Below are 24,122 nucleotides of genomic sequence, written 5' to 3'. Positions count from 1 at the left end.
TCCATTCAAGCTCATATTCCTCAAAATCGTGCACTTCTTTTCTGTGAGAGACTTCTTATGTTGGATCTGATTTTGTAATTGGCCCCACAGAGGCCACTGAGGTTCAGCACTGGATACAGGTCTAGAGGCAATGATGCTTGGTAAGGTGAGGACATGAAGAGAATTGTCATCCCCTTGCAGGGTAACTCTCCCAATTTGGGGTTGCTAGGGTGTCTTCAAGCAAGATTGTTTCAGTCTCAACTGACAGAGGAGGTGCTGCTTTTTTCCAGCCAGGGAGACACAGAGAGCAATTGAGGTTTGGGGATATTCAGGTCATCTGAATCTTCAGTGTCTCAGAAGATTTTCTTGAAAATAGCTCTTTCAGTTTCTTTGCAGCCCCCTCCTCCCGAGGATTCAGACCTGAGTCCCTAATGGGACAAATCCAAATGGCAGCATCATGCTGTGCTCAGAATCGTCCTTTTCATATGATGGCTGAGGCTTCATTACAGGTTCAAGCTTGTCTGCTTGACACTTCCTTCCCTGAAGACAATTTCTCTCCTGGGAGGCATCACGGTGTCTCATGCCCACAGACTCTGGGCAGGCTGACCCCAAGAATCTGCCAGGCACATCTAGACCAGTTAGAATCCCAGAGGTAACCACAGCTCATGCTCAAACCTGGACCTCTGCTACAAAACTTTAAAACAAACCAGTATCTTATCCACTCTCTGGTCAACATAATCAAAGGCATCTCGTGAAAATGTGCAAAGGAAATGTTTGTTTCAGACTGCACTTACAGGGTTGGCACCAAGCCTATAAATACCACTTTTTAAAGGAAAAGTTCACTATGTGAATTTGATACAGTTTTAAAGTTCATTTATTTTTATGACAGTTTCAGACTGATCTTGTGCAGACTTGTTTTTATGGTCAAATCAAACTCTAAGTGCTGGATTACCTGCCAGAGAAGATAAACGTGTTGTGGTGACTTAATTTTGATGACATATTTATATATTTTTAAATTTTAGTTATCATGGAGAGTTTGCTTATTTTTCCTAACTGAACTAAGCCAGATTTGTGTCTAATAAGGAAGAAGACTCTTCCTAACCCAGTTCAAACTCAGTTACCAAGATTACATGGGCAACAAGGATGTGGGTTCAACTCCCATCAGGTGCTGAACTCATAAATGGCTTGAAGGCCCACTTCACCAGGTGGAGAAGATACAAGGGGATCAGAGTGAGGATTTGGAGAGGAGATGACTGGCAGGCTGTTATTGCCGAGTCCCCACCCTCCTTTGTAAGAGAGGCTGCCACCTTCCAGTCCTAAACCTAATCAAGAGAGACTTGAGTATTAAAAGAGACATCCATGGGACCACCCAGATTGTTGTGAGAGGTGCCCCTGCAGCTGGGAGACACAAGGGGGGCTAGTACCTGACTCATGCTAGAGGAAGGGAAAGCAGGCCATCAGCTGAGGTCTGAGACAGGGGCTGCCTCACTATTTAGGTGACAGAGCTGGGGCATTCCAAGGAGTTTGTCAGGATATGGATGTGAGGGCTTCCTGGGGATACATGTGGGCCAAAGGGAAAAGAACTGGTAGGGGGGTTGTCATTGGGCTTCATACAACAGAGCTGCCTGGAGGAGCAAGGTGACCTCAGCAGGAAGAGTGTAAAAGTGTTCAGAGGCTGTGAATGGTCCTCTTAGGCCATCCTGAATAGACCATATATGCCTGGAGCAAGGGATCCATAGAAGAGGGGCCAGAAGTAAGGGACCTCTGGGGAGCCCATCAAAGTCCCCCAGGAAAGGAAAGTCCATTTTAATCATATACCTGAGCTACTCAGAAACATCAGCTTGAACAATTTGACAGGCCCAGAAAGCATAAAGTACTGCCCCATTCATTACCTTACACTTCCTCCCTACTAACAACTTCGACATTGACAGGAGGCAGACACTGAAGCTAATGAATTGGGGGCTCAGGGCTGGGAGACTGGGAGCAGAAGAGCCATGTCCCTTCCTCCACCACATACTATTTCCGGCAGGAAGCAAGCCCGAGCTGAGAAGGGAAGATTTACACTGAGTTTGGTTTGATCATCACATGTGTATGGCAGTCTCATCACTGAATTGAGACAATATCCCATCTATGAAGTAAGAAAGGCCAAATATGTCATGGGCCCCCAAGAATAAGTCAATATTACTTTCACTGCATAAAATGTAAACAAACAGCAGGCGGTAAGTTTAGCCATCACAGAGGTTGCCCTTATTCTTCCTCTCTTTCCCTCTCTCTCTCCCTCTTCTTCCCTCTAACTACCTTATGGGCGTTTATCCAGGATGAAATGTTAACAAGTACCATTATTATCTCTGTAATTCTTCAACCTGTGTGGTCCAGCGCACAAGGTTAAAAAGGATGATGGTGAACAGAGGACACTATGGGGTTTTATTTTTAAGTTGGATAGTTGTTTAAAACATCAGGGTACATGTACCCCTTCAAATGTACAGTCTTGTATGTTTTGCGTAAATACCTAGTAGTACAATTGCTGAATAATAGGGAAGTTCTATTTTAACTTTTTGAGGAACTTCCATACTATCTTCCCCAGTGGCTACACCAGTTGGCATTCCCACCATCCGCGCAAGAGGTTCCCCTTTCTCTGCATCCTTGCCAACACCTGTTGTTTGCTCTGCTGTTAATATTAGCCATTCTGACGGATGTGAGTTGATATGTAGTATTATAGTTTGATTTGTATTTCCCTGATGATGAGTGATGTTGAGCACCTTTTGATGTGTCTGTTGACCATCTGTATATCTTTTTTGGAGAAATATCCGCTCATGTCTTCTGCCCATTTTTTAACTGGATTATTTGTTTTTTGGGTATTCAGTTTTATAAGTTCTTTATATATTTTGGATACTAACCCTTTGTCAGATATGTCATTTGCAAATATCTTCTCCCATTCCATAGGTTACTTTTTAGTTTTGTTGACAATAGCCAATTTATGGAAAGAGCCCAAATGTCCATCAGTTGATGAATGGATAAAGAAAATGTGGCGTGTGTGTGTGTGTGTGTGTGTGTGTGTGTGTGTGTGTGTGTGATGGAATATTACTCAGCCATAAAAAAGAATGAAATCTTGCCATTTGCAATGACATGGATGGAGTGAGAGAGTCTTATGCCAAGCGAAATCACCCAGTCAGAGAAAGACAAACCACATGATTTCACTCATATGTGGAATTTAGGAAACAAAACGGGGTAAAAACAGAGAGGCAAACTAGGAAACTGACTCTTAAAGAGAACAAACTGAGCATTACTGGAGGGGAGGTTGGTGGGGTGATGGGTTAAATGGGTGATGAATATTAAGGAGGGCACTTGTGATGAGCACTGTGTGTTACATGTAAGAGATGAATCACTAAATTCTACACCTGAACTAATTTTACACTATATGTTAACTAACTGGAATTTAAATAAAAACTTGAGAAAGAAAAAGAATTTGGATAGCTGTTTAACCTGTCAGAATGACAGAAGGTTGAGAACTACTATAAACAATGATTTTATTATTAATAAATGGAATTATTTATTTATTTATAAAACAATGATTTATTATCATCTTGGATTTTTATTTATAAGAAATGTCATTTAGCCTCAGCAAAGATCTGGCTGTCTACATACCCAGCCACTCAAAGCATGTTTTCATCTTCCTTCCCATTTAATCTGCAAAATTACCCACAAGTTTTTCCGAGACTCAGAAGATGAGATTCAGCATATGCCATAATTTCTAGAGCAACCCTCTTGACTCTAAGACTATCTTAATATTTTCTTAAAGGACACCAAAATAGTGATGGGTAGGGGCCAAAGTAGAATGGCATATGTTTTGCCACTTAATATCTTTGACTTAATTTTTCTCACAAAGGAATGAAAAGTTGTTCTCTCCATCCCCTTCCCCCACCCCATTGCACCCTATTTCTCAGCCAAATCAGCCAAAATTTTAAATTAAAATGGTAAGGAGATACCGTAAGTGAGAAGCTACCCTGCCTATGTTTCACTTTAGAATAAGATGGTGTGGCCAGAAAGAGGGAGCTCTGCCTACCATCGGTACCAGGGCACTAGAAAGCAGAGTTTATAGACGTCCAAGTTGTCTGGTGTTGGTCCTGTGTGCCCCAGGCCGGCCATTCTCATGCCCTCCCAGGTCCCATATCAAGCAAAGCCACCATGTGAAGATAACACCTGAGTGTCAGGTTTACCAGATCAAAAATGATTTTGGTAATAAAACAATGTAGGTCTATTATTGAGTAGAATGCAAAATATGCTTAATGTTTAAAATAAAACTGAAGACTTGAAGAAATTTCACACATTGGGTCCTGCCTGCATAACTCCAAGGGATCTTTATTCAGTACATTTCTGCAGAAAAGTTTGAGGGGCAAGTTGCTACCATATGTGAAAGTTTATGATGGAAAAGAAAAGCATCTCAAAAGCTATCAGTCCCTCAGACCTTCACCAAAATGTAACCTCATAATAACTACCATGTATCTACTCCCTCTGTATACCCTGTCATTCCACCTCCACATTAATACCCTAGGACCTGAACGCAATCATCCTCAGTTTAAAAGTGAAAAGGCTAAAACTTTAAAAGGTTATCTAACAGGTCCAAAGCCATATGAGTAAGTAAAAATTTCAAACTACACCTGGCTGATTGCAAAGCCCATTCTCTTAGCTAGAACGCTCTGGCTACTTCTATCTGGTGGCATATTGGTTTGCTATTCCCACACCAACTGGAGAGGACTGCCTCAGACAGCCAGGGATGCGGTGGCAGGTGGCTTGGTGTCTCGCAGGGCAATTGCAATAACAGTCTTTCATCAAACAGATAAAGTGCCAAAGTCATTTCTCTTTAGTTATAAGCAGTGGGAAATGTCGTGCGTGCAGACAGCAATCTGTTGAGCTATGAAAAGTGGCGGTTCATTCTATTTTTTAGAAAGTTTCCACAAAAACAAATATTCCTCAGTTGGTGGGAGCATTTCAAGACATGGAAAATTTCAAAGCACTTACTTATAGAATTTATGACCTAAGTTTCGTGATGCCTCCTATCTTGTTCTTAGGAGTTTTTCAAATTTGTAGAGTGTGGCTTACTCTAACTGTATTAGAAGAATCGAAGATCCTATAAAACTGACCTGCAGCCTAAACAGATAAAACCAGGGACGACAGATACAACCAGAGAAAGAGTCGTGAAAGATTATTTATTTTGCTAAAATCTTTTTTTTTTTTAAAGATTTTATTTATTTATTTGACAGAGAGAGAGACAGCCAGCGAGAGAGGGAACACAAGCAGGGGGAGTGGGAGAGGAAGAAGCAGGCTCATAGCAGAAGAGCCTGATGTGGGGCTCGATCCCAGATCACCGGGATCACGCCCTGAGCCAAAGGCAGACGCTTAACCGCTGTGCCACCCAGGCGCCCCTATTTTGCTAAAATCTTATTTTAGAGATTTTTTCCATATGATTAGATGCAGTTTAGTTTTTTAAAAACTAAAAAGCTGTCTTACATAAACAAAGGTGCCTAGCCAACACAAGGAAATTGTTTTAAAGGTTTGAATTAAATATGCATGCTATATATTTCTTCTTTTAAGCCATTACACTATTCACTCTGGCCTGGGAGGCTTTCTTCCTAATGATATTAAAACGAGGAAAAAGATTCATTGGCATGAATATGATATTTAACTGTTCAAATTAAAAGCAGACCTCAAAGCAGTCTTTCAAAGAAAGTATTTGAAATAACTTTTCTATGAACTAAGCTGGTAATGACTTGGGGGAGAAAAACCACCTCTCTGTCCTTTTTCCACTCCTATCCAACTACTCTGGGCCAAGGTATTCCCTGCTAATCATACATATTTTATTTTCATCCAACTTACCAGGCACCTTAATTTAAAAAAGAATCCTATAGTAAAGTACTTACTCAACACGATGAAAGTTCCCTTGCTTGTGCAATTTCTATTTCATGACAGCCTTCACTTTATACAGTTCTTTTCATCTCCTTACTTTAAGGGTTTTCTTTAGACTATAATTATTCTTGAGACTCCGGGTTAACACAACCATTAAATCTTGGATAGGTGGATGATAAATTGGAGGCTAACAAGTTGTACTGATCTTATTCCGAGAATTCATCTTGTTTGAACTCAATCACCATAAAGCAACATGAAGAAATCTCTACATTCTGGAAAGTAACACACACACACACACACACACACACACACACACGTGCATACACATACACATAATTATACTGCCCCCCCAAATCTAAATATTATAAAACATTGTGGATTGTCTCTTGAAAATAATTAATTTCTATTGGCTCTTGACAGGTGATTTTGGGAAAAATTTCTAAATAAGACATGTCATAGTTTACAAATTGCACATTTGGTGGCTTTAATCATTTCAAAAAGATCTTCATCTTCCCCTCCATCTCTCCAATGGGAAATCATTGATTGGTGTTCCTTTAAAGTAAAGATAACACGGAATGCAAAGGGCTTTTCTTTTCTATAAATACAAATCCTTAAGTAAGATTATTTTCATCTTCATTTTCAAAAATGACACTTCAGAACTTTATCAAAAATTCCAGAGCAAGCAACATAGAGATTATACCCAATTCCCTCTTTTCCCATATAGCTGAAACTGCATTTTATAGATATTTCAGTCCATATCCATCAAAAATTCTGGGACAAAATCCCTGTATTGGGGACCTTTAATGCTGATCCTTTGCATCTTAATTAATGGTTGCCCATGACCTGATGCACCAAATATTGCACATCTGGCATTATTTGTAGTTGGCTGAGATTCAATTAATTGAAATTTTTTGCTGTTGCTAAAGAAAACGTGAAACAGTATTTATAACCCTGGATACCTGATGTTTATTTACAGTCATCTGAAATAAATTACAGATCCGTGACAGAGTTGCAACATCTTCTAAGGTCGGGATGTCAGAAGCACTTGACTCTCAAAGATTCCTTTAAAGTGTTTAAATATATATCTATACATATATATGATGTACCTTTATTTTTTCTTCCTAAGAAAAAAAAATGCTCATTTTACAAAAAAAATTCTACTGTGTTTTGGAAAAAAATAATCAGTCACATTAAAGCCCATTAATCAGTTGCTAATCAAATAATTCCAAATCCTTCAAATGGAACTATAGCTGAGTGTGACAGTACCTTATAGGACTAAATTATATTTTGGCTTAGTTTTAATATACAGGGAAACTCATTTCATAATTGGTAGGTGTGCAAACATGCTGGCACTTCAGGTTCTTATTTTATTAGGAAAAATTCATTAGAAAATTCTCTTTCCCCCGCCAGCTGAAATTGCAGAGCAAGTCAGTGGCATGCTTAAGTATCAAACACACCTTTTTCTAGATATAAGGTTTTCTTCTTTAAAAGAAAAATAATATATATAAGAAAAAGTTTTTGGTTTTGCTTTTTATGTGGGCTGCCTTTTACCATATTTTGACTTCATGCTTTTTACTGATATTAATTGTCCAAAGACTGTGGATTAGAATACGTGCTCTTCTGGGGTGCCTGGGTGGCACAGCGGTTAAGTGTCTGCCTTCGGCTCAGGGCGTGATCCCGGTGTTACGGGATCGAGCCCCACATCAGGCTCCTCCGCTATGAGCCTGCTTCTTCCTCTCCCACTCCCCCTGCTTGTGTTCCCTCTCTTGCTGGCTGTCTCTATCTCTGTTGAATAAATAAATAAAATCTTAAAAAAAAAAAAAAAGAATACATGCTCTTCTCGCACTGCCTAAGATCAGCTCTCTGTAAGCTATGAATGAACTTAGCAAAAGGGATACTAGCTCATAGTCAATGCCTGTTAACATAGCAACATGGTGAGTGTTTGAGATACTGTATCATATTTAATTTTTATAACAAACTGTCTCTGCGGGCCTGGAACTTCAAGTGAGAGACCCAAGGGAGACCTGATCCTCAGTCACTGTCGTTTTCCCACACCAGCACAGGTTGTGGCTTCTTACAGGACTGGAGAAATTTGGTGATCAGTTTCAGTAATATGCGAGTAAAGGATAAGAGTGTGGGTTATGCTATTTAAGAGAAAAATTTTCTTAATTATGGTAGTGATCGTTAATGGGATATGTGCTTTTTCTTTCTCCAAAAGATTTCAAAATTCTTTCGGGTACTGCTCCTTCTGATTTTTCATAAAGCTCCTGCGATAGGGCATATCCCAGAAAGACTGATTTCATCTTGTTTTTCTAGTAAATTATCAAATGCCTTCCAATATCAATCTTTACTAACACAAGCAGTCATGGTTTATATTAGTAGACAGGAAAAATTGGGATTCTAAAAAAATAAAGTCCAAAAGTTGATGGTATATTAAAATTGGAACCAAGAACTCAATATCATGAAATTTTTTCTTTGTCTACACTTTACACTTTTTCTATTAAAAAGTATTTTTCTGTAGCTTGAAATATTAAAAGGCCATATTAGTACCATCTGAACATTTTGATCATCTACCATGGAATAAACAAATAGATGCACCAAATTGAAAAGTGCTTGATTTGATGACTGTAGAACATCAGGCAACAATGCACAATTATTTTGAACAACAACTTCCAGTGGGAATTAGCTTTCCACTGGCCTTCATTGTGTTCCGGTGCCCCGTTGTTTATAATTACACATGCACACTGTAACAGCACAGTCGTTAAATTAGAAATTGAACTTCTTTGACAACTGCAGTAAAACTTGACAAAAGATGAATGTGATTTTTTTTTTTGTTTCCCTTCTTCTTTCACTTATTTAACCATGTATTAATTAACTTGTTCTGGCAAGTGTTTAGTAAACATTGAACAAGGGCATTTCTTTAGTGGTATAATTAAAATTCCCTTTTAAAATGTTTTGCATGATATTTTATGTGCAATTTGACTCAAGTAAACAGAGGTTCTAATTAAAGTTTTTAAATGAAGGCAATCAAAATTGATAAAACATCCAGCAACCCATTCAAGCACATTGTCTTCCTGTCTGTGCAAGTTTAATTTGATGGTCAGTTAACATTAGCCCGGATTAGTTAAGATGCCACTACCGGCACAGACCTCCTTCGACTTCAGTCAGTCTCAGGGAATAAATCTTTAAACGTTGCAGTGCCCCTTTAAGTTGTTATACAGTATTTATTCAATTAAATGTCTTCTAAGTTATTACACCAGGATATTATGAGAAGCATCTAATTTAGGTTATGAATCCTCTGCAAATAAAGTGTTACACGAAACACGCTGAATGAATGAAGCTATCCAAACATCAAGTCCAGGTTCGATTACTTTTTCCCATTATCACTTGATATAAAGGGTTACACCTCTGTAAACAATGCTACCCTTTTGGTGAGAATAGCATGTAGTTTTCAGCGCTAACAGGCCAATGTCCAAAGCACATAAAAACATCTAGATCATTATCCCTTTTTGCTTGCTCCCGCTCTCTTTCTTTCTCTCTCTCCCTTCCCCACCGTGTGTATGTGTGTGTGTGTGTGTGTGTGTGTGTGTGTGTGTGTGTGTGTAGTGGGAAAGGTGAAGAGAGATGGAAAAAGAATTCATTTTGCCTGGAATGCATTGATTGACCTGAAGTGAAAGATATTTTAAGGAAAGCTTCAAACTCCCCATCTGTAAATTATTCATACATTTTCCTTTCAGTGATGCTGTAAACAACTCCAAAAAGCAAAGCTATAAATACAAGAATTGTTGGTAATTAATAAGTGACTTACAGGCTCCCAAGATCACCGATGTCTCTAATGATCTTTTTTAATTAGCAAGGATTAAAACAGATTCCTCGGGGTCATTTCTTCAGACCCCTGGGTTCTGTACCTTAGCTGTCCGGAGCTGGGAGCAGATAATCCCCTCTGACTCTGCACCTTAGAACCGAGCCACTCTGCAGCTTCTGGAAAAGTAAAAGCGAAATGAAATGTAACCCTGACTCCGGGGGCGGCTGACTAATGCGGGCGGCGGGGGGGGGGGGGGGGGGGGGGGGGCGCGTTACTTAGCCAGTCGGCTGGACTCTCGCACTAAGCTACCTTTACAATCTGCCTTTTATTATTTTAGTCGTAAATGTGATAGTTGAGTCTCCATCTAACACTGCTTTGTTTTATTTCTGAATTTCTTTGGAACTTGAAAGAGAAACGGGGTGCTATTTATCAATTGCCTCCACTGAGACCCCCAAATTTACTCTTCCCAATTTGAAGATGAGAAAATTGAAGCACATCCTGTCAAGTCACTTGACTAACGAGTATTGACGCAGGGATCCAAACGGGTGCACGGGCTCGAGGGTGCTTCCGACCACAATGCCGTTCCATCCCCGGTATTAGCACACCCGTCCTAATTTCATACAGAAGCTCAGAGAGACGGAGAAGCTTGACTGAAATAAAATGGGAAGAGAAAGAAACACAACGGGACCCCAAACCCAGCCCTTCTAAAGACAACCAGAGCAACTTTTCACAGTCACGGTGCTCAGATTTATCCTACAGATCCATGCCTTCTCAAACATTCAGAACTTTCTTAAACATTCCGGGTCACCATCGTAAATACTCGTTGCCGGATTTGCAACACAGTAATACCCACAAGTGCTGCACAGAATTCCTATGCTCATCCTGACATTCAGGAGTCCTACTGTCATTAATTCAGGCACTTAGTCATTCTCACACTCAGGCGCCTGTGCACCCATCCATACGTGCACTTCTGTTACAAATGCTTATCTACCGTCATTATGCCCAGGCAGCGCTCTCGGCGGAAGAACACAGAGCATCTCTACTCCCCCAGGCCAGCCCCTGACTCCATCCTTTCTGTCTTTAGTTCTTCTGCTGGCTGTTTGTAGCCGCTCTCTCTGCCCCTTTCCGCCACCCCCTCCTACTAATATGGGTACTCCAGCCTCCAGCTCTCCTTACACCATCCTTTAATTTGCTGAGGATTTAGAAACCTGGTGATAAATTTGTTCAAATTTTGTCTGAAATGAGAGTAAATAAAACCTAGATGCTGTTTCCATGAGCAAAATACAAATGAGATAGTGAACGTTATAGTTAAGAAGGAGCCTCTAGATTAGCGGGGCTTTATCCAGCTTCCGCCAACCACTAGCTGTGCACCCTTGGGCAAAGGATCCAGTCCCTCAAAACCTGTGTTTCTCATCTCTAAAGCAGAGGATAAGGATGACAGTCTCCATCTCAGAGGACTGTCGTTTAAGACTTACAAGTTGATAAAGCATTTATCCCATTACCTGGCACAGAGCAAACCTCTGCTTGCTGTTCTTATTTAGCTTACACACTCTGTCACAACTATTTTTACCTCCAGAAACCTGTATTGCTGTGACAATATTAGTGAAGTCACAAAGACTCCATTCTAAGGTCACAGCTGTACTGAGCACTGATCATGGGCTGTGATTCCTCAGGGTATGGTCAGAGCAAAGACTGCAGAACGTGTGCTGAGGCTCCGATCTGGCTTTATTACACAGTCGTGGTGTGACCTTGAATGAGTTACTCCACCTCTCCAAGCTTTAGGTTCTCATCTGCAGAAATTATGAGAAGATTCTGCACCTCACAAGATGGGCATGAGAATTAGATTATGACATGTTTGTGGTGTACTTAGCACAGGGCTAGCACATAGCAAGGTCAGGGATGGAACACGGCAAATTCACTCGTGTTATTATTTATGAGTGAGACTTCATGTCATCGATAAAAGGCTTAGACATTGTATCAGGAAAAATAAATACAACATCTCCACTCGTCATTAACACTTTGCACCAGTAGGAGTCTTTAAAAATCATCTGCAATACTCCAAGTTTCACAGTGATATATTGATAAACCCAACCACATGACTCCTTTTACAATTTAACAAAGTTAAATCTGTTTTGAACTCCTCACACCCACTAAGGAACCCTTGCCTCCTGCCGGCCCGTAGCTCCCAGCCAATACACTCAGGCTGCCCTTTCATTGAGCTATTGAAAGAAGAACAAACTCACTGAAAATCCTCACACTAATGGGCAAGTAGGTTTTGACATCTTGCAGTCTTCTTGAAGCTTCATTGTCTTAAATGGCTCTGCACCCAAAAGAATTAATGGAGCTGCCAAAGAGCCTAACTTACAAGCAGGGTGTAATATGAAACCAAGTCTTTCATACATTTCTGCAACCTAGACATATAGTTTGCTACAGAAATTGTTTACAATTCTTGCTATGAATATCTAATTAAAGGTGTAAAGTGCATTCTCTTCTCCTTTGTTTCCCTGCGTAAATCTTTTGGGAAAACACAGCCTCCACAAGCCCAGACACCCTCAGGAGCCAGGCAATACGCATAAAGGAATGAAGCAAGCACTTGAATGGCATCATTAAGGATTGGCGGGGATGTACCCCCAGAGCTTTGGGAGGGAGCTCCCTCCACTCCAGAAATTTTTAAAAAGTCGGCAGAACTTCTGCTGTTTCAAGTTAATGCAGAAATGAGCAAGCCCAGGGGTGCCTGGGTGGCACAGCGGTTAAGCTTCTGCCTTCGGCTCAGGGCGTGATCCCGGCATTATGGAATCGAGCCCCACATCAGGCTCCTCCGCTATGAGCCTGCTTCTTCCTCTCCCACTCCCCCTGCTTGTGTTCCCTCTCTCGCTGGCTGTCTCTATCTCTGTCGAATAAATAAATAAAATCTTTAAAAAAAAAAAAAAAAAAAGAAATGAGCAAGCCCAGATCTTGAAAGATGGGTGGCTGATTTCAGTTTAATGGTAAAAGGCAAAACAAGAAATGCTAAGATGCAAACTCTGCCCCTAGGATGGCCAGGGTGTGTCCTCTGCTAAGACATTTTTTTTTTTTTTTTTTTACAGTTGAGGTCATTGTGGCCATCTTAATGTTAAGACCTCAGATGAATTCATTCATTTTATCCTCACGGCCATCCTATGGAGTAGATGCTATTAATATCATTCCATTTTATAGACAAACAAACTGAGACCCGCCTTGATCCCCAGCCAGTGCTGAGTAGGGTTGAGCTTCTAATCCAGACACGTGGTGTCCAGAGTCTGTTCTTGACCATACTCTGATACTTCCTCGCAGAATGAAACAGGTTGGAACTTTTTCCCCATGTGAAAAAAGACCTTTTTCCTCTGATTCAAGATTTGGGTTTTTGCTTTTTTTAGGTTTTTTGTTTTGTTTTGTTTTTTGTGGGGTTTTTTTTGTCTTTTTGTCCCAAAGGGGTATTTCAAATTAACAACTATTCCTTGAGCCTCAACTACACATAAAACACCATTTTATGTGCTGTAACACATTTGATTTTATCTTCATTAATGCAATGTGTGGAATATGATTTTAGAATGAGGGTAATACTGTTAAAATAGCTTCATCTGGAAATACATCAGTTTGCAAACAGATTGGCATATTATCCACAAATATAAACATTTACAAAAAAAAAAATCAGGCATCATTTGATGACTGTTGCCGTAATGATTCATTGGCACAAGAGAAATGCTACGTGATGAGAGATGCCAAAGCTGTTTGACACATTTCAATGGAGTTCATTACACACATGAAACAGAACCAATTTTACTCAACAGTGACTTTGACATTTACAGAAAAATGAAATGGAGGTTTAGAAATGAAGACTTCATGTGAAATCTCTACCAAAAATTTTAAATTGGTTCTGTCCTTATGCCACCACTTCTAGAAGATCAGCCATGTTCTATAGACTTTATTCACAGCAGGTGTCAGTTTATTCATAACAAAGTTTCTTGGGAGATCGGATAATTGATCTCGAATAAACTTAATTGGTTGTAAAACTCTTCTCTCAAAATAAAGAACATCTGTATTTTTAAATATTTACTTGTAAAAAGGCATGTATACCTTTGGCTTCGCTCTGTTTAGTTCATTCTGATTTCACAGTTCTGCTTCTTGAATTTGCTAGGTTTTAATGGAGTAAATACCATCTTCATTCCCATGGCACCCAAAAACTGTGGGACTAGAGCAATTTCAGGCTTAGAGTTGGAATACAATAGAGTCAAGAGAAATGTTCAATAGTTGTAAATAACCAGTTGTTTTCTACTTCATTAATGATATAATGTGAGAAAATGTCCCAAAACTTTATAAGGGATTTATAGTACATATTCTAAAGCATCGTTAATGGGGTATGCCAAAGGGTTAGGATGGCTTCTGTGTAGATGATATTTTCAGAAATGTTTTTTGTGAGCAGCATGACGCAAAATACCATGTTACAACGTTTATATGCAACACCATTTATTTGAAGAAACAATTTCCTACCACATTTTAAAACATTCTCTTACTATGATAAATGGTTAAACTATATTAATAATGTTGCCTTATTGAATGCTTACTGTGCTTTCAATGCCCAAGTTAAGGCTCTGCATATCAAAAAATGAATGCACTTGGTTTAATTTGTAAGCCTAGATAGCATTATACTATCATTGCACTGATTAGAATTAATCAAGAATACCAGAACAAATGTGTGCTGAGTCTGAATTCTAAAACTTTAAAGTAATTATATTGCTTTTAAATCTGCCTAATATTTACTTGTTTGTCTGTAAATAGTATAATAAAATCAGTATCTCAAAACCAGATAACACAGTTGAGTCATTCAGACTGTTATCAAACATAAGTCACTAGAGAAGCAATTCAATCAATAGAGAAGTTTCCTAATTAGCATATTAATTATTTGCAAATAAAAGGTGATTCCAAAGTACTCTAGGGAACTTGAAGACATTGTAGTTTGTCTTATCATTCTATATATCCCTATGAAATATTTTTACACTGTTAATTTTCAATAATCTAAGGGAAAAGGTTTTGCTAATCAAAGGAAAACTTTAGCCCAGCTTCTGCATTAATTATCACATATTCTAAACTGGTAGATCATGAATTAATGAGGCCTAGGCTCCTCCTGAATGGCATGCATTACATAAGAGCTGGACTTGACTATGTGTTCTTGTGAAGTTGGAAGTATATATGCATATTGGCTGCCAGGGAAATAAAGTTACAAAGTATGCAATTATCAATGCGATGTGGGCTTGCTCCACTATCCATAAACATCTTAATTACCTTCTACACATCACTACAAAGGGGCTTCTGTAAAGATTCAAACTATTTTTCTGGATCAACCACTTTTGCATAGCAAATTTCAGAGCATACAAATGATTGCCTATAAGAAACAGAAATTCCCTCCAAAAAGCCAGATGCCAGCAAAAAAAGAAAATAAAAAGTAGAGACGTGGTCTATTAAGTAATCTTTTAAATCCGTTGCTAAGCTGTCATTAGGCTGCAATTAGGCAGCTCAAGTTTTATTTTTATAGTTTTTGATATTTCTAACTGATTTGCTCTTAGTGCCATGAGGGGATGGGGGCAGAAGGTGCAATATCTACTTTGTTTAGCATTCTTTCCCCTCCCACTCTCTAATCTTCTGGTTCTTTCCTGATTGAATACCATGCCTGCTATTTTAAAATTCAGTGTCTATGCATGCCATATTTCTTTGTCCTTTTGGTTTACTTCTTGACATCCACAAAATGAGCCAGCATAACTGATTACTACTTGCCATGTGGTTCCCCTGTATTTTGACTGCTCAGAAGTCAGCAGCTTTCCCATATTTGTCAAAGTGGTGCTAGAATGGGCTCTTTCCCTCCTTGACCGGTGGCCATTGAGCATCCTAAGAATCCTATTTTTTGCACCTAAGGTTATGTACAGAATATTTTTTTTCATTTCATATTTTTTAGATTAAGTAAAATCTAAAATATATATACATCACTCATTTAAACTTCATCAAATTCTTATCCCATATAACAGTAGTATAATAACAGTATGTTAATTACAAGAAGACATGTTTGTCCAGTACCATTTTTACAAGGTCAAAATTACTATGTTGAAGCTAGTTCTGTTTTTTTTTTCATGTGAATAAAGTAAAGATGATTTTTAAAACCTTAACATAACAAAAGGGAAAGAGGAAAAAAAACACAGATTTTATGAATGAGTCCATCCTCCAGTGAACTTTCCTTTTTGCCCACATTCTTCATGCAGTCAGTGGGCATAAAGCTTCTGCCTCTTCTGTTTTTACACTGTTACTGTGAAATCCTGAATTGTAGTCTACACAGAGGAAAACGATTAGCAAATGACATAATTCTGATTTTTAAAGTGCTTCTAGTTTTTAATTTTAAAAGAATCTGACTCGCTCAAAAATGCTTCTAGAAAAATTAAAAAGTATTCAAGCATAAGAGGGAAAACTACACTATCTTTTGCAGACTTTTGTAGTGTGCTATAGATGGATTCTGCACATGCAATACATCACAGTAACAATAACAGTAGTAATAACTGCTGATTATAATAATAATAATAGCAGCTGATACTTATTAATACCTTACTAAGGTGCCAGGAGCTGTTATAAGTGCTTTGCATGTAATGGCTTAATCCTTATAACACCCTATGAGGTAGTTATTATCATTATCCCCATTTACAGAGGAAGAAACTAAGGCACAGTGAGATTAAGCATTTTCCCAAATTCACAGCAACTAACAGACAGAGCCTGGATTTAAATGCAGGCAGTCTGTCTCCAGCACTGATAATCTTCACCACTATGCAATCCTCCCTATTATGAAGTATTAAATGAGAATTGCTAAGTTATATACTCAACAGTTCAGAGTTCATTTGGAGTTTTTAAACTATGAATTTCACACCGAAGTCTATCCCTCTAAAAAGCTAACACTAAATGTGAATGGATCATAGTAATTTTAGTAATTTTGCATATTGAGTTTTTAACAAGGACACACCCTGCCAAGCTGATACAAATGAGCTGGGTTATAGCAAATCTAGATGTTCTAGCATACTTGGAAACGATGCTTAAATTTGCATCACTTTAAAAGCTCATTACCAACTAAGCAAAAAAAAAAAAGAAAGAAAAGAAATACTTGACATTTTGGTATCTGTGATATTAAAAAGAACTAATATTTAATATTCAAGTGGCAACAGCTTGTAGAGTTTCCACACAACGCCCACAGGGATCGATTTTTCTTTAAAATGGCCTTTAGGAGTCTGCCTTTTAAACAGCTGACACCTCCATTCTCTGAATCCCTCTTTCCTGCCAGCACCATGGGGCACACACTGAGTGCAGCAGCAGACGTGTAATTCTTCACTGCAGGATTTGTCTATGCAAATAATGGAGAATATGAGAAATTAAGAAAAATGTAATTTCCAATGAATCAACCTCAGTGTAATCTCTACTACTAAAAATGAATAGATGTCTTTAGAGGGCTTTTCTCCATATGCTCCCTCAATCCCCTTTATATACTATTCACAAGAAGAGAAGACTCGTCGTGGCCTAATTGATCATCAGTTATTCCAGACCTGTACCAAGGCCACCTAATGACAAGTTACAGTTGCCTGGCGTTTTTCCAGCATGACTAATTGTCACAGTACTAATTTACTCACCTGTGGAATTTTCAACTTCCCCAGCCTGCTGTCAGGGAGATGCATAGTAATGGAATAAAGGTTTAAAAATGCTGAACACTATAAAATATTTCACTGATATTGCAGTAGAAAGCTTTCACTAACCCATGTGTTCGGTGGCTATGATTACTCATTGCTGGGGTAAGAAAAAAAAATCAAAACACTGGTCATATGTACATTTACCTGGTAGAATAATAGGAGACAAGTGAACAAATTTTTCTGACATAGAGGAAAAAATAATTCTGATCAGATTACCTAAAACATGTTTCTTTTGTCTGCATTTATTTAATGCACATATCAAAGTTAATTACTAGTGTGTTCTATATCACAAAGCACTTCATTTTTGTGTTAGTATTATTTAAGAAAATATTTTTCCCATATTGAATGGTACGCCGAAAGAGTAATTTGTTGGATTTTTTTTTCAAGAAATGTGGAAAAGTTTAGGACGGAGATATAGGTATGTATGACTCTAATTACGTGAAATAGTAAGCCACATTGTAACATCTTTGCTAGACAATCTGGCCCAAGGATTTTTTTAATGCGAGGTTCTGTTCTTGAAAATTAGTATTTGTCCTGGAAAATTATTACACATAAGTATAAGAGCTGACTTTTCTGGAGATCCTGTCATCGACTGCGCTTACTGTGATACTGAGATATATTTGATGCACCTGTGAAAATTACATAGAAATCGTTTGACCAATTTTTATACATATGCTTGCTTACGATACAACTAAAATTTAGAGATGAAAGCCCAGGATTTCCTAAAGAAATTTAAATAAAATTGCTCATTTAACTCTTATATTCTGTTATATATAAATTCTGTAGGTTGCTCATTCACCATAGTGTTATTAGCTCGTATGAGGGGAAAAACCTTCCCGGCCAAGTTTGAGAAACCCTTTATTAAATGTAGGCTGGCATCACTGTTACAAAATTTCACTTCAGAAAAATCAGTACGCAAGCATGCATTCGGAAGAGAAGGAGACGTGTGGTCTTTTCCAGGTACTTGACCCAGACCCGTCTGTCCCAACACATCTCTCAAGCCAAGAGTCTGCAGAACAGGCTCTGCGTTGGCTTACGCTGACACATCACAGGTACTCAGTACATTCTAGTGAAACGTCAACATTATCCACTTTCAATCGAACTGAAATTGTGTGTGATATTCTTTGCCTCAGACTTGTTCATGAGGATAAATATGCAAATGAAATCCAAAACACAGACTCGTTCCTTCCAACCAGATCTCAGCCCACATACTCGAGAGGAAAAAAGAGTAGTGAAATAATCCACTCTGGCATGTTGACCTACAGCAACGCAATGACTTAAAATAGGACTTTTAAGTGATAGAAAAGGAGAAGGGAAAACAGCAGCTTCCGATTCGGCACATGCCTTCCATTTAGCATATCTGAAAGAACGCTTTCCTCATTTCAAAATTGATAGCCAACTTATTTTTGTTGTTCTGCTATTCAAATTTCTGTCCTCTTTTTCCAGAGCTTATTTGCACTAACACTGAATTTTAAGCATCTCTAAAAATGTTTGATATGTTATTATTCTTTCCAGATACCCTCTGAGAGCCAAGCAAAGAACACTAAGGAAGAGAGGAGGAACGATGCTGGAAACCGTGCAGTGAAAAAAGACATTTCAAGGAGCAGGGTACCCACTATCCAGAGACTGGACTGTGGCATCAGAATGAGAACTTACCGGTACTTCTTGCTACTCTTTTGGGTTGGTCAGCCCTACCCAACTTTCTCAACCCCGTTATCTAAGAGGACTAGTGGTTTCCCGGCAAAGAAAAGGGCCCTGGAACTCTCTGGAAACAGCAAAAATGAGCTGAACCGTTCAAAAAGGAGCTGGATGTGGAATCAGTTCTTTCTCCTGGAGGAATATACGGGATCTGATTATCAGTATGTGGGCAAGGTAGGATTCCATTGGGTGCTTTGACATTCTGGTTTTAAAGCCTGAAGAAATTACTTCTAATAAATAGACGGGGTGGATGTGAACTATTCCCCCAATACAGTAAGAATTGTTGCTTATCTGGTAAGACTTTTTTTTTTTCTTCACTTGAGTAGTTTCGGGAAGAAGACTGTAGCAAGAAGCTGAGAAATGTTAGCAATGCAAAAAGAAAGAAATGCTTCCGTTGAAAAAGAAACGCCTACAACCATCCACATAGGATTATCATAAATCCTTTAATTTTTACTTTAGCTTGAAAAATGTGGTCTGGCTATTCTATAAAGCAGGATGTATTAAAAATAGGAATAGAGCGATTAAGCTGTAAGGGAAGGAAGGTTCCTTTCTCTCATTCTGAAAGCAAACATTCTGAGCGTCAGTTCCCTGGCCAGGTTCAAATTAAATACTTCTGAACACGGCTCCCCTCCCGTGCCATCCGTTCTGTTACCAAATGGAGCCCTTTGTCCTCAAAACCCACCACTGCCTCAGATTTGGTTGCTGTTACTGTGCTGCTGCTATTGGGTTTGTCTTATCCCAAATAATTGGTAAGAGCCAGGCATTTCCAAAGCTTGTGATTTAATTGTGGCAAGGTTCACAAGAGAGAAAAATGGTTATGTAGAGGTGCTATTTCCAAATATCATCTGACCATTTTATTGACTCTAGAAAGTTGAATGAGGAGACATCACTTATTATAGCCCTTAGAGATTACTGGAGCTGAGTCAGGGAAACAGCTCAGTTATACTGTCATCGTGCGTTTCACTGAAATTTTATCATCAGCTACATTCTTGTTGCAGAATATCTGCATACTGCAACAAGGGGGAAAAAATTGAGACACAGATTTGTACTTTGTAGGTTCTGTGTTTCATAATATGATATTGATAAGAATAGTAATTGTCACATACCCTTTACTACGTAGAGAATGAACATAATAGAAATGATAAAATGTCTTTGTTTATGATTTTGAAACGACTGTATCAGGATATCACGCAAATAGCATAAATTTTGCAGATGCCAAGGGCTGTATGTTCACATTTCAATCTGTTATCAAATATCCCTAAATAAGAAGGTGCGGAATAGTCTCTTCAAGTATTTACTACTATAAAAGAAGGAAAGCCATCCATGGCTTGGGCTGAGGTAACCAGGCATTGTTCCAATGAATGAATTATTAATGTGGAATAAAGTAGGAGAGGAAGTATTCAGTGAAGGGGTGAACATCAACACAGATCCCCAAGGGTTTAGCCTTGTATTTGATGTGAAATTCACACGCTGTGTGACTGGTGAAGAAAGACAGTCCACTTACTTGTACTTCACTGCATTTCCTTGTGAAATGTGACTGGCAAGCTCTACATTAATAGAATAATGGTTGTAAATAATAATAATCATCTTACACTCTTTAAAGCACTTTCTATAATACAAATAACACCACTGTCATAGAAGATTAAATTGTTTTAAATGCTTTGTCTAAATAATTGATTCCCTTTTTTTTTTCCTTTCTGCTTTTTCTTCTAAAATTCTGATGCCATTTTATATCAAAACTACCACGTGTCCTTAAAGAAAGGCTAGGATATTTCAGGATGCTAGAAGCAGGAATGGATAAGACCGCATAGGAATCAGTTTTACCGTGATAATTGTGAAAGGTAATATTGCCATAGGGAAAAGTTTCGGGCTGCGGACTCAAGCAGATCTGAGGCCGCATCGCTGCCCTGCCATTGGTGTGGCCCAAGGCAGGTTGCTAACCTTCCCAGGCTTTCGTTTCTTCATCTAGAAAATGCAGGCAGCAATGCCTACCTCATAGAGTGGCAGCGTAGTTAAAGTGAGACAAGAACAGGAGCTGGCACATAGTAGGTGCATAAAGATGTTCTTATTATTGGTGAGAAAATCCACTGTACACACTCTATTAAAAATAATCTGTCTGTAATGCACTGAAGCAGTGTATTGATTTTTGTATCATTGCAGAAGTAAAATGAGGTAATTACGGGATCTCTCAGTGGGTAGAAAATGTAGAGGATGGTGGCAAAATCCCTTCCCAATCACAGCTTCAATTTAACCAGTTGGAGGTGAATATTTTATTGGCAGCTACACATATTTCCCTACCTCACCCCCACCTCCTTGAAGTTGTGACACATAAGAGATTATCTGTTAGGAGAAAAAAAAAAGGCAAGGGCAATCTTTGAAGTTGTCGTGGTCCCTGCATTGCTCTGACAGATGTGTTTAAGAGGTGTTCTTGCTCTCTTAATAGGGCATTTCCCCGAATCTATCTTTAGGGTTATGTTTTACCAACATGCAAAAGGACTTGAGTATAATGTGTTTTTACCACAATTAAAAATAGACCCAAAAAATGTTTAAGGAAAAAAAAAGTTTGTTCCTCATGTGGCAACAAGTTGGTCCACTTTTAGGTAGATCTGGAACAAAATATACACCTGATATGGTGATGTGGACCCACGAAGTTAAGAAACTTTTGGAAAAGAACGAGAAAAAACAAGATTAGACTATAGCAGAGGTTCCAAAACATTCTTGGTACACAGTGCCCTTATTATCTCAAGAATTGTTTTCATGGTGCTCTTAGGACACAAGAAACAGATCCAAACACCTTAATAGCCATTTATGTTCTAACAAATAAGTAGCTCTTTGAAAAAAATACACAGCAATTAACAGAAAAAATAATATTTTAATTTTATTCTTAAATAACCACAGTTTCTTACTTACAGAATGTGGGCATCTACGGGCACTGCACAACTTCTAAGAGTAGACGCTGCCCCTCATTCCCTTTCCACATCGATTTTGCACTGTACTCACTTAGTCACAAGTACTATGGGGAATCCAGCTTTACTGACATGTGACATCGTCAAAAGGAGTGTAGCACCACCTACTGTTGAAACTGTGAACTACACTGAACTAGTAATTCACAAGGAGTCTGACAGAGCCCAAGTGTTGTGTATTTCCCTCAAAATTTAAAAATACTTCCTGGCACCAGGGTGGGTTCCCCAGGATGCCTCACTATGCACTCTGGAAAGCACTGGACTGTAGCTAGGTCGGCACTTACAGGTGTACAAAGGCCAACAGAACCTTAAATCGTGCTATTAGCCTAATTAAATAACAATTACTTAGAGTCTGTCCTTGGGGCCTGAAAAGAAAAAGATTGATCTGTACTTGTAAGGGACAGAAGATTAGCGAGGAAAAAAGTCCTGCGTCTGAGCAGGTAGCACTTAAAGTGGAAGAAAAAGGTTTTCACATTATAAGCATCTGTTTGTATTTGTGTTCATTGGTTTCCATTATTTGTGTAAGTCTCTAGGGATGACAGTGATGACGGTGGAGTGAGAAAAATGCGAGAACGGGTGGGAGCAAAGGGCTGTCGGGTGTGGAAGGAGAAAAGAGGGAGGATCACATGAGCACTGAGAAGTAGCTCCTGAGGCTGGGCTCACAATGAAGTGAAAAGACAAGATCACCCTTAAAACTTGGAACACAAGCCAGGGCGACGAGACCTGTCTCCTCCAGCCTTCTGAATGCTCCCCAGCATTTCACTGTGTCCTGTGGCAGTAACATGAACACAGAAACGTGGACACCCCAGGGCGAGGGAGGGATGGAGGGATACACTTACTGTGAATAAGAGTGGGGAAGGACAATTCTATTGAAATATTGACAATCCAGATTCTGATTTATGAGCAAAGTCTCAACACCTCTACTCACCTAAAAATGACAGTGGTGACAGGTACAGGTAACAGGGAAGGAAGGAGTTGTCTTGTATTGGGTAAGAGTTTGTGGGCTTAAGACAGATATATATACAGATACAGATAAGGAATATGATTTTTCTCTAGAATACCTGACCTTCCGGGGCAACTTTTAGCTGATTTAGCATAAACGGCATCTGTGTCACCTGGGAACTTGTTAGCAATGCAGAATCTTGGGCCCCACCTGAGATCTACCGACTCACACTCTGCATTTCAACAAGATACCCCAGTGAATTGTATGCATATTAACACCTGAAGAACGTGGCTTTCAAAAATGCCTTGGCCCTGACCTCGCCTCCCCAGAGATTCTGACTTAGTTGGTTTTTAATTGTTTATGATTCTAATATGTGACGGAATTTGAGAACCACAGCCCTGGCAGCATATGACCGGTAGTGATTAGAACAAAACATGGCAAGTTCAGTGATAAAATGGGCGTCCAGGAAGTACTGTTGGAAACAGGAAGGAGAGGGGCCAGCAGGGCTTGGGGCTCAGCGGAGCTTCCTAGGGGAGGTGATAATGTTGGAGGCACTCTTAAAGGAGCAGCAGGTGTGAGCTCACACTGCAGAGGGAGAATTAGCAGGACTTCCCAATTAATTAGATGTAGAAGCCGAAGGAGGAAGGCAGAAGTTCAAAGAGTCAAGAGATTTCAAGATCGGACAGTCAGCAAGAGTGAAGACGTCACTAATGTTGGCACAGAAAACGGAAAGATACATGTTTGCTTGTCAAGAGGGGACAGGAAGAGTATTTGATTTTATTTGAAATCCACTTAGGTTATTTTGGCTTATGTAAACTTAATAGAAAAGTAAGGGGGAAGCATCATCATCTCACATTTGCAGAGAACCCCTGCCAGCTTTACATAACGTAGCAATTCCTTGATGATGATTCATATATAGTCTAAGATTAAGTTCAAGAGGAAGAAAAGAGGTAGATGTAGATTAGATTTTGAAGATGTGGGCACTCATTAATACAAAGATGAATATATTTAAAACCTCAGACCTTTTGCACAGTTTCAGGCAAAAGATTTGCACATGATCATTAAACAGCCCATAACAATGTTGAAATCCCTTGTCTCCT

At 39.0% G+C, this 24,122-nt stretch overlaps 1 protein-coding gene across 2 annotated transcripts in view; it reads left to right on the top strand.

The window, feature by feature from the left end:
• The window catches only part of CDH6 (cadherin 6), a 124,951-nt gene that overhangs the window by 51,707 nt on the left and 49,122 nt on the right, over positions 1-24,122 (top strand). For both annotated transcript variants that reach the window (XM_045787170.2, XM_045787172.2), the window contains exon 2: positions 18,934-19,290. In XM_045787170.2, the coding sequence (XP_045643126.1) occupies positions 19,063-19,290 (228 nt within the window). In that variant the 5' untranslated portion in view covers positions 18,934-19,062. The remainder of the gene's footprint in view (positions 1-18,933; positions 19,291-24,122) is intronic.

This window comes from Ursus americanus, chromosome 15 (genome assembly GCF_024610735.1).
Source record: "Ursus americanus isolate L20-20 chromosome 15, mUrsAme1.1.p, whole genome shotgun sequence".
Taxonomy (NCBI): domain Eukaryota; kingdom Metazoa; phylum Chordata; class Mammalia; order Carnivora; family Ursidae; genus Ursus; species Ursus americanus.
Note: the sequence above shows the minus strand (reverse complement) of the source record. Positions and strands in the feature narration are given on the sequence as shown.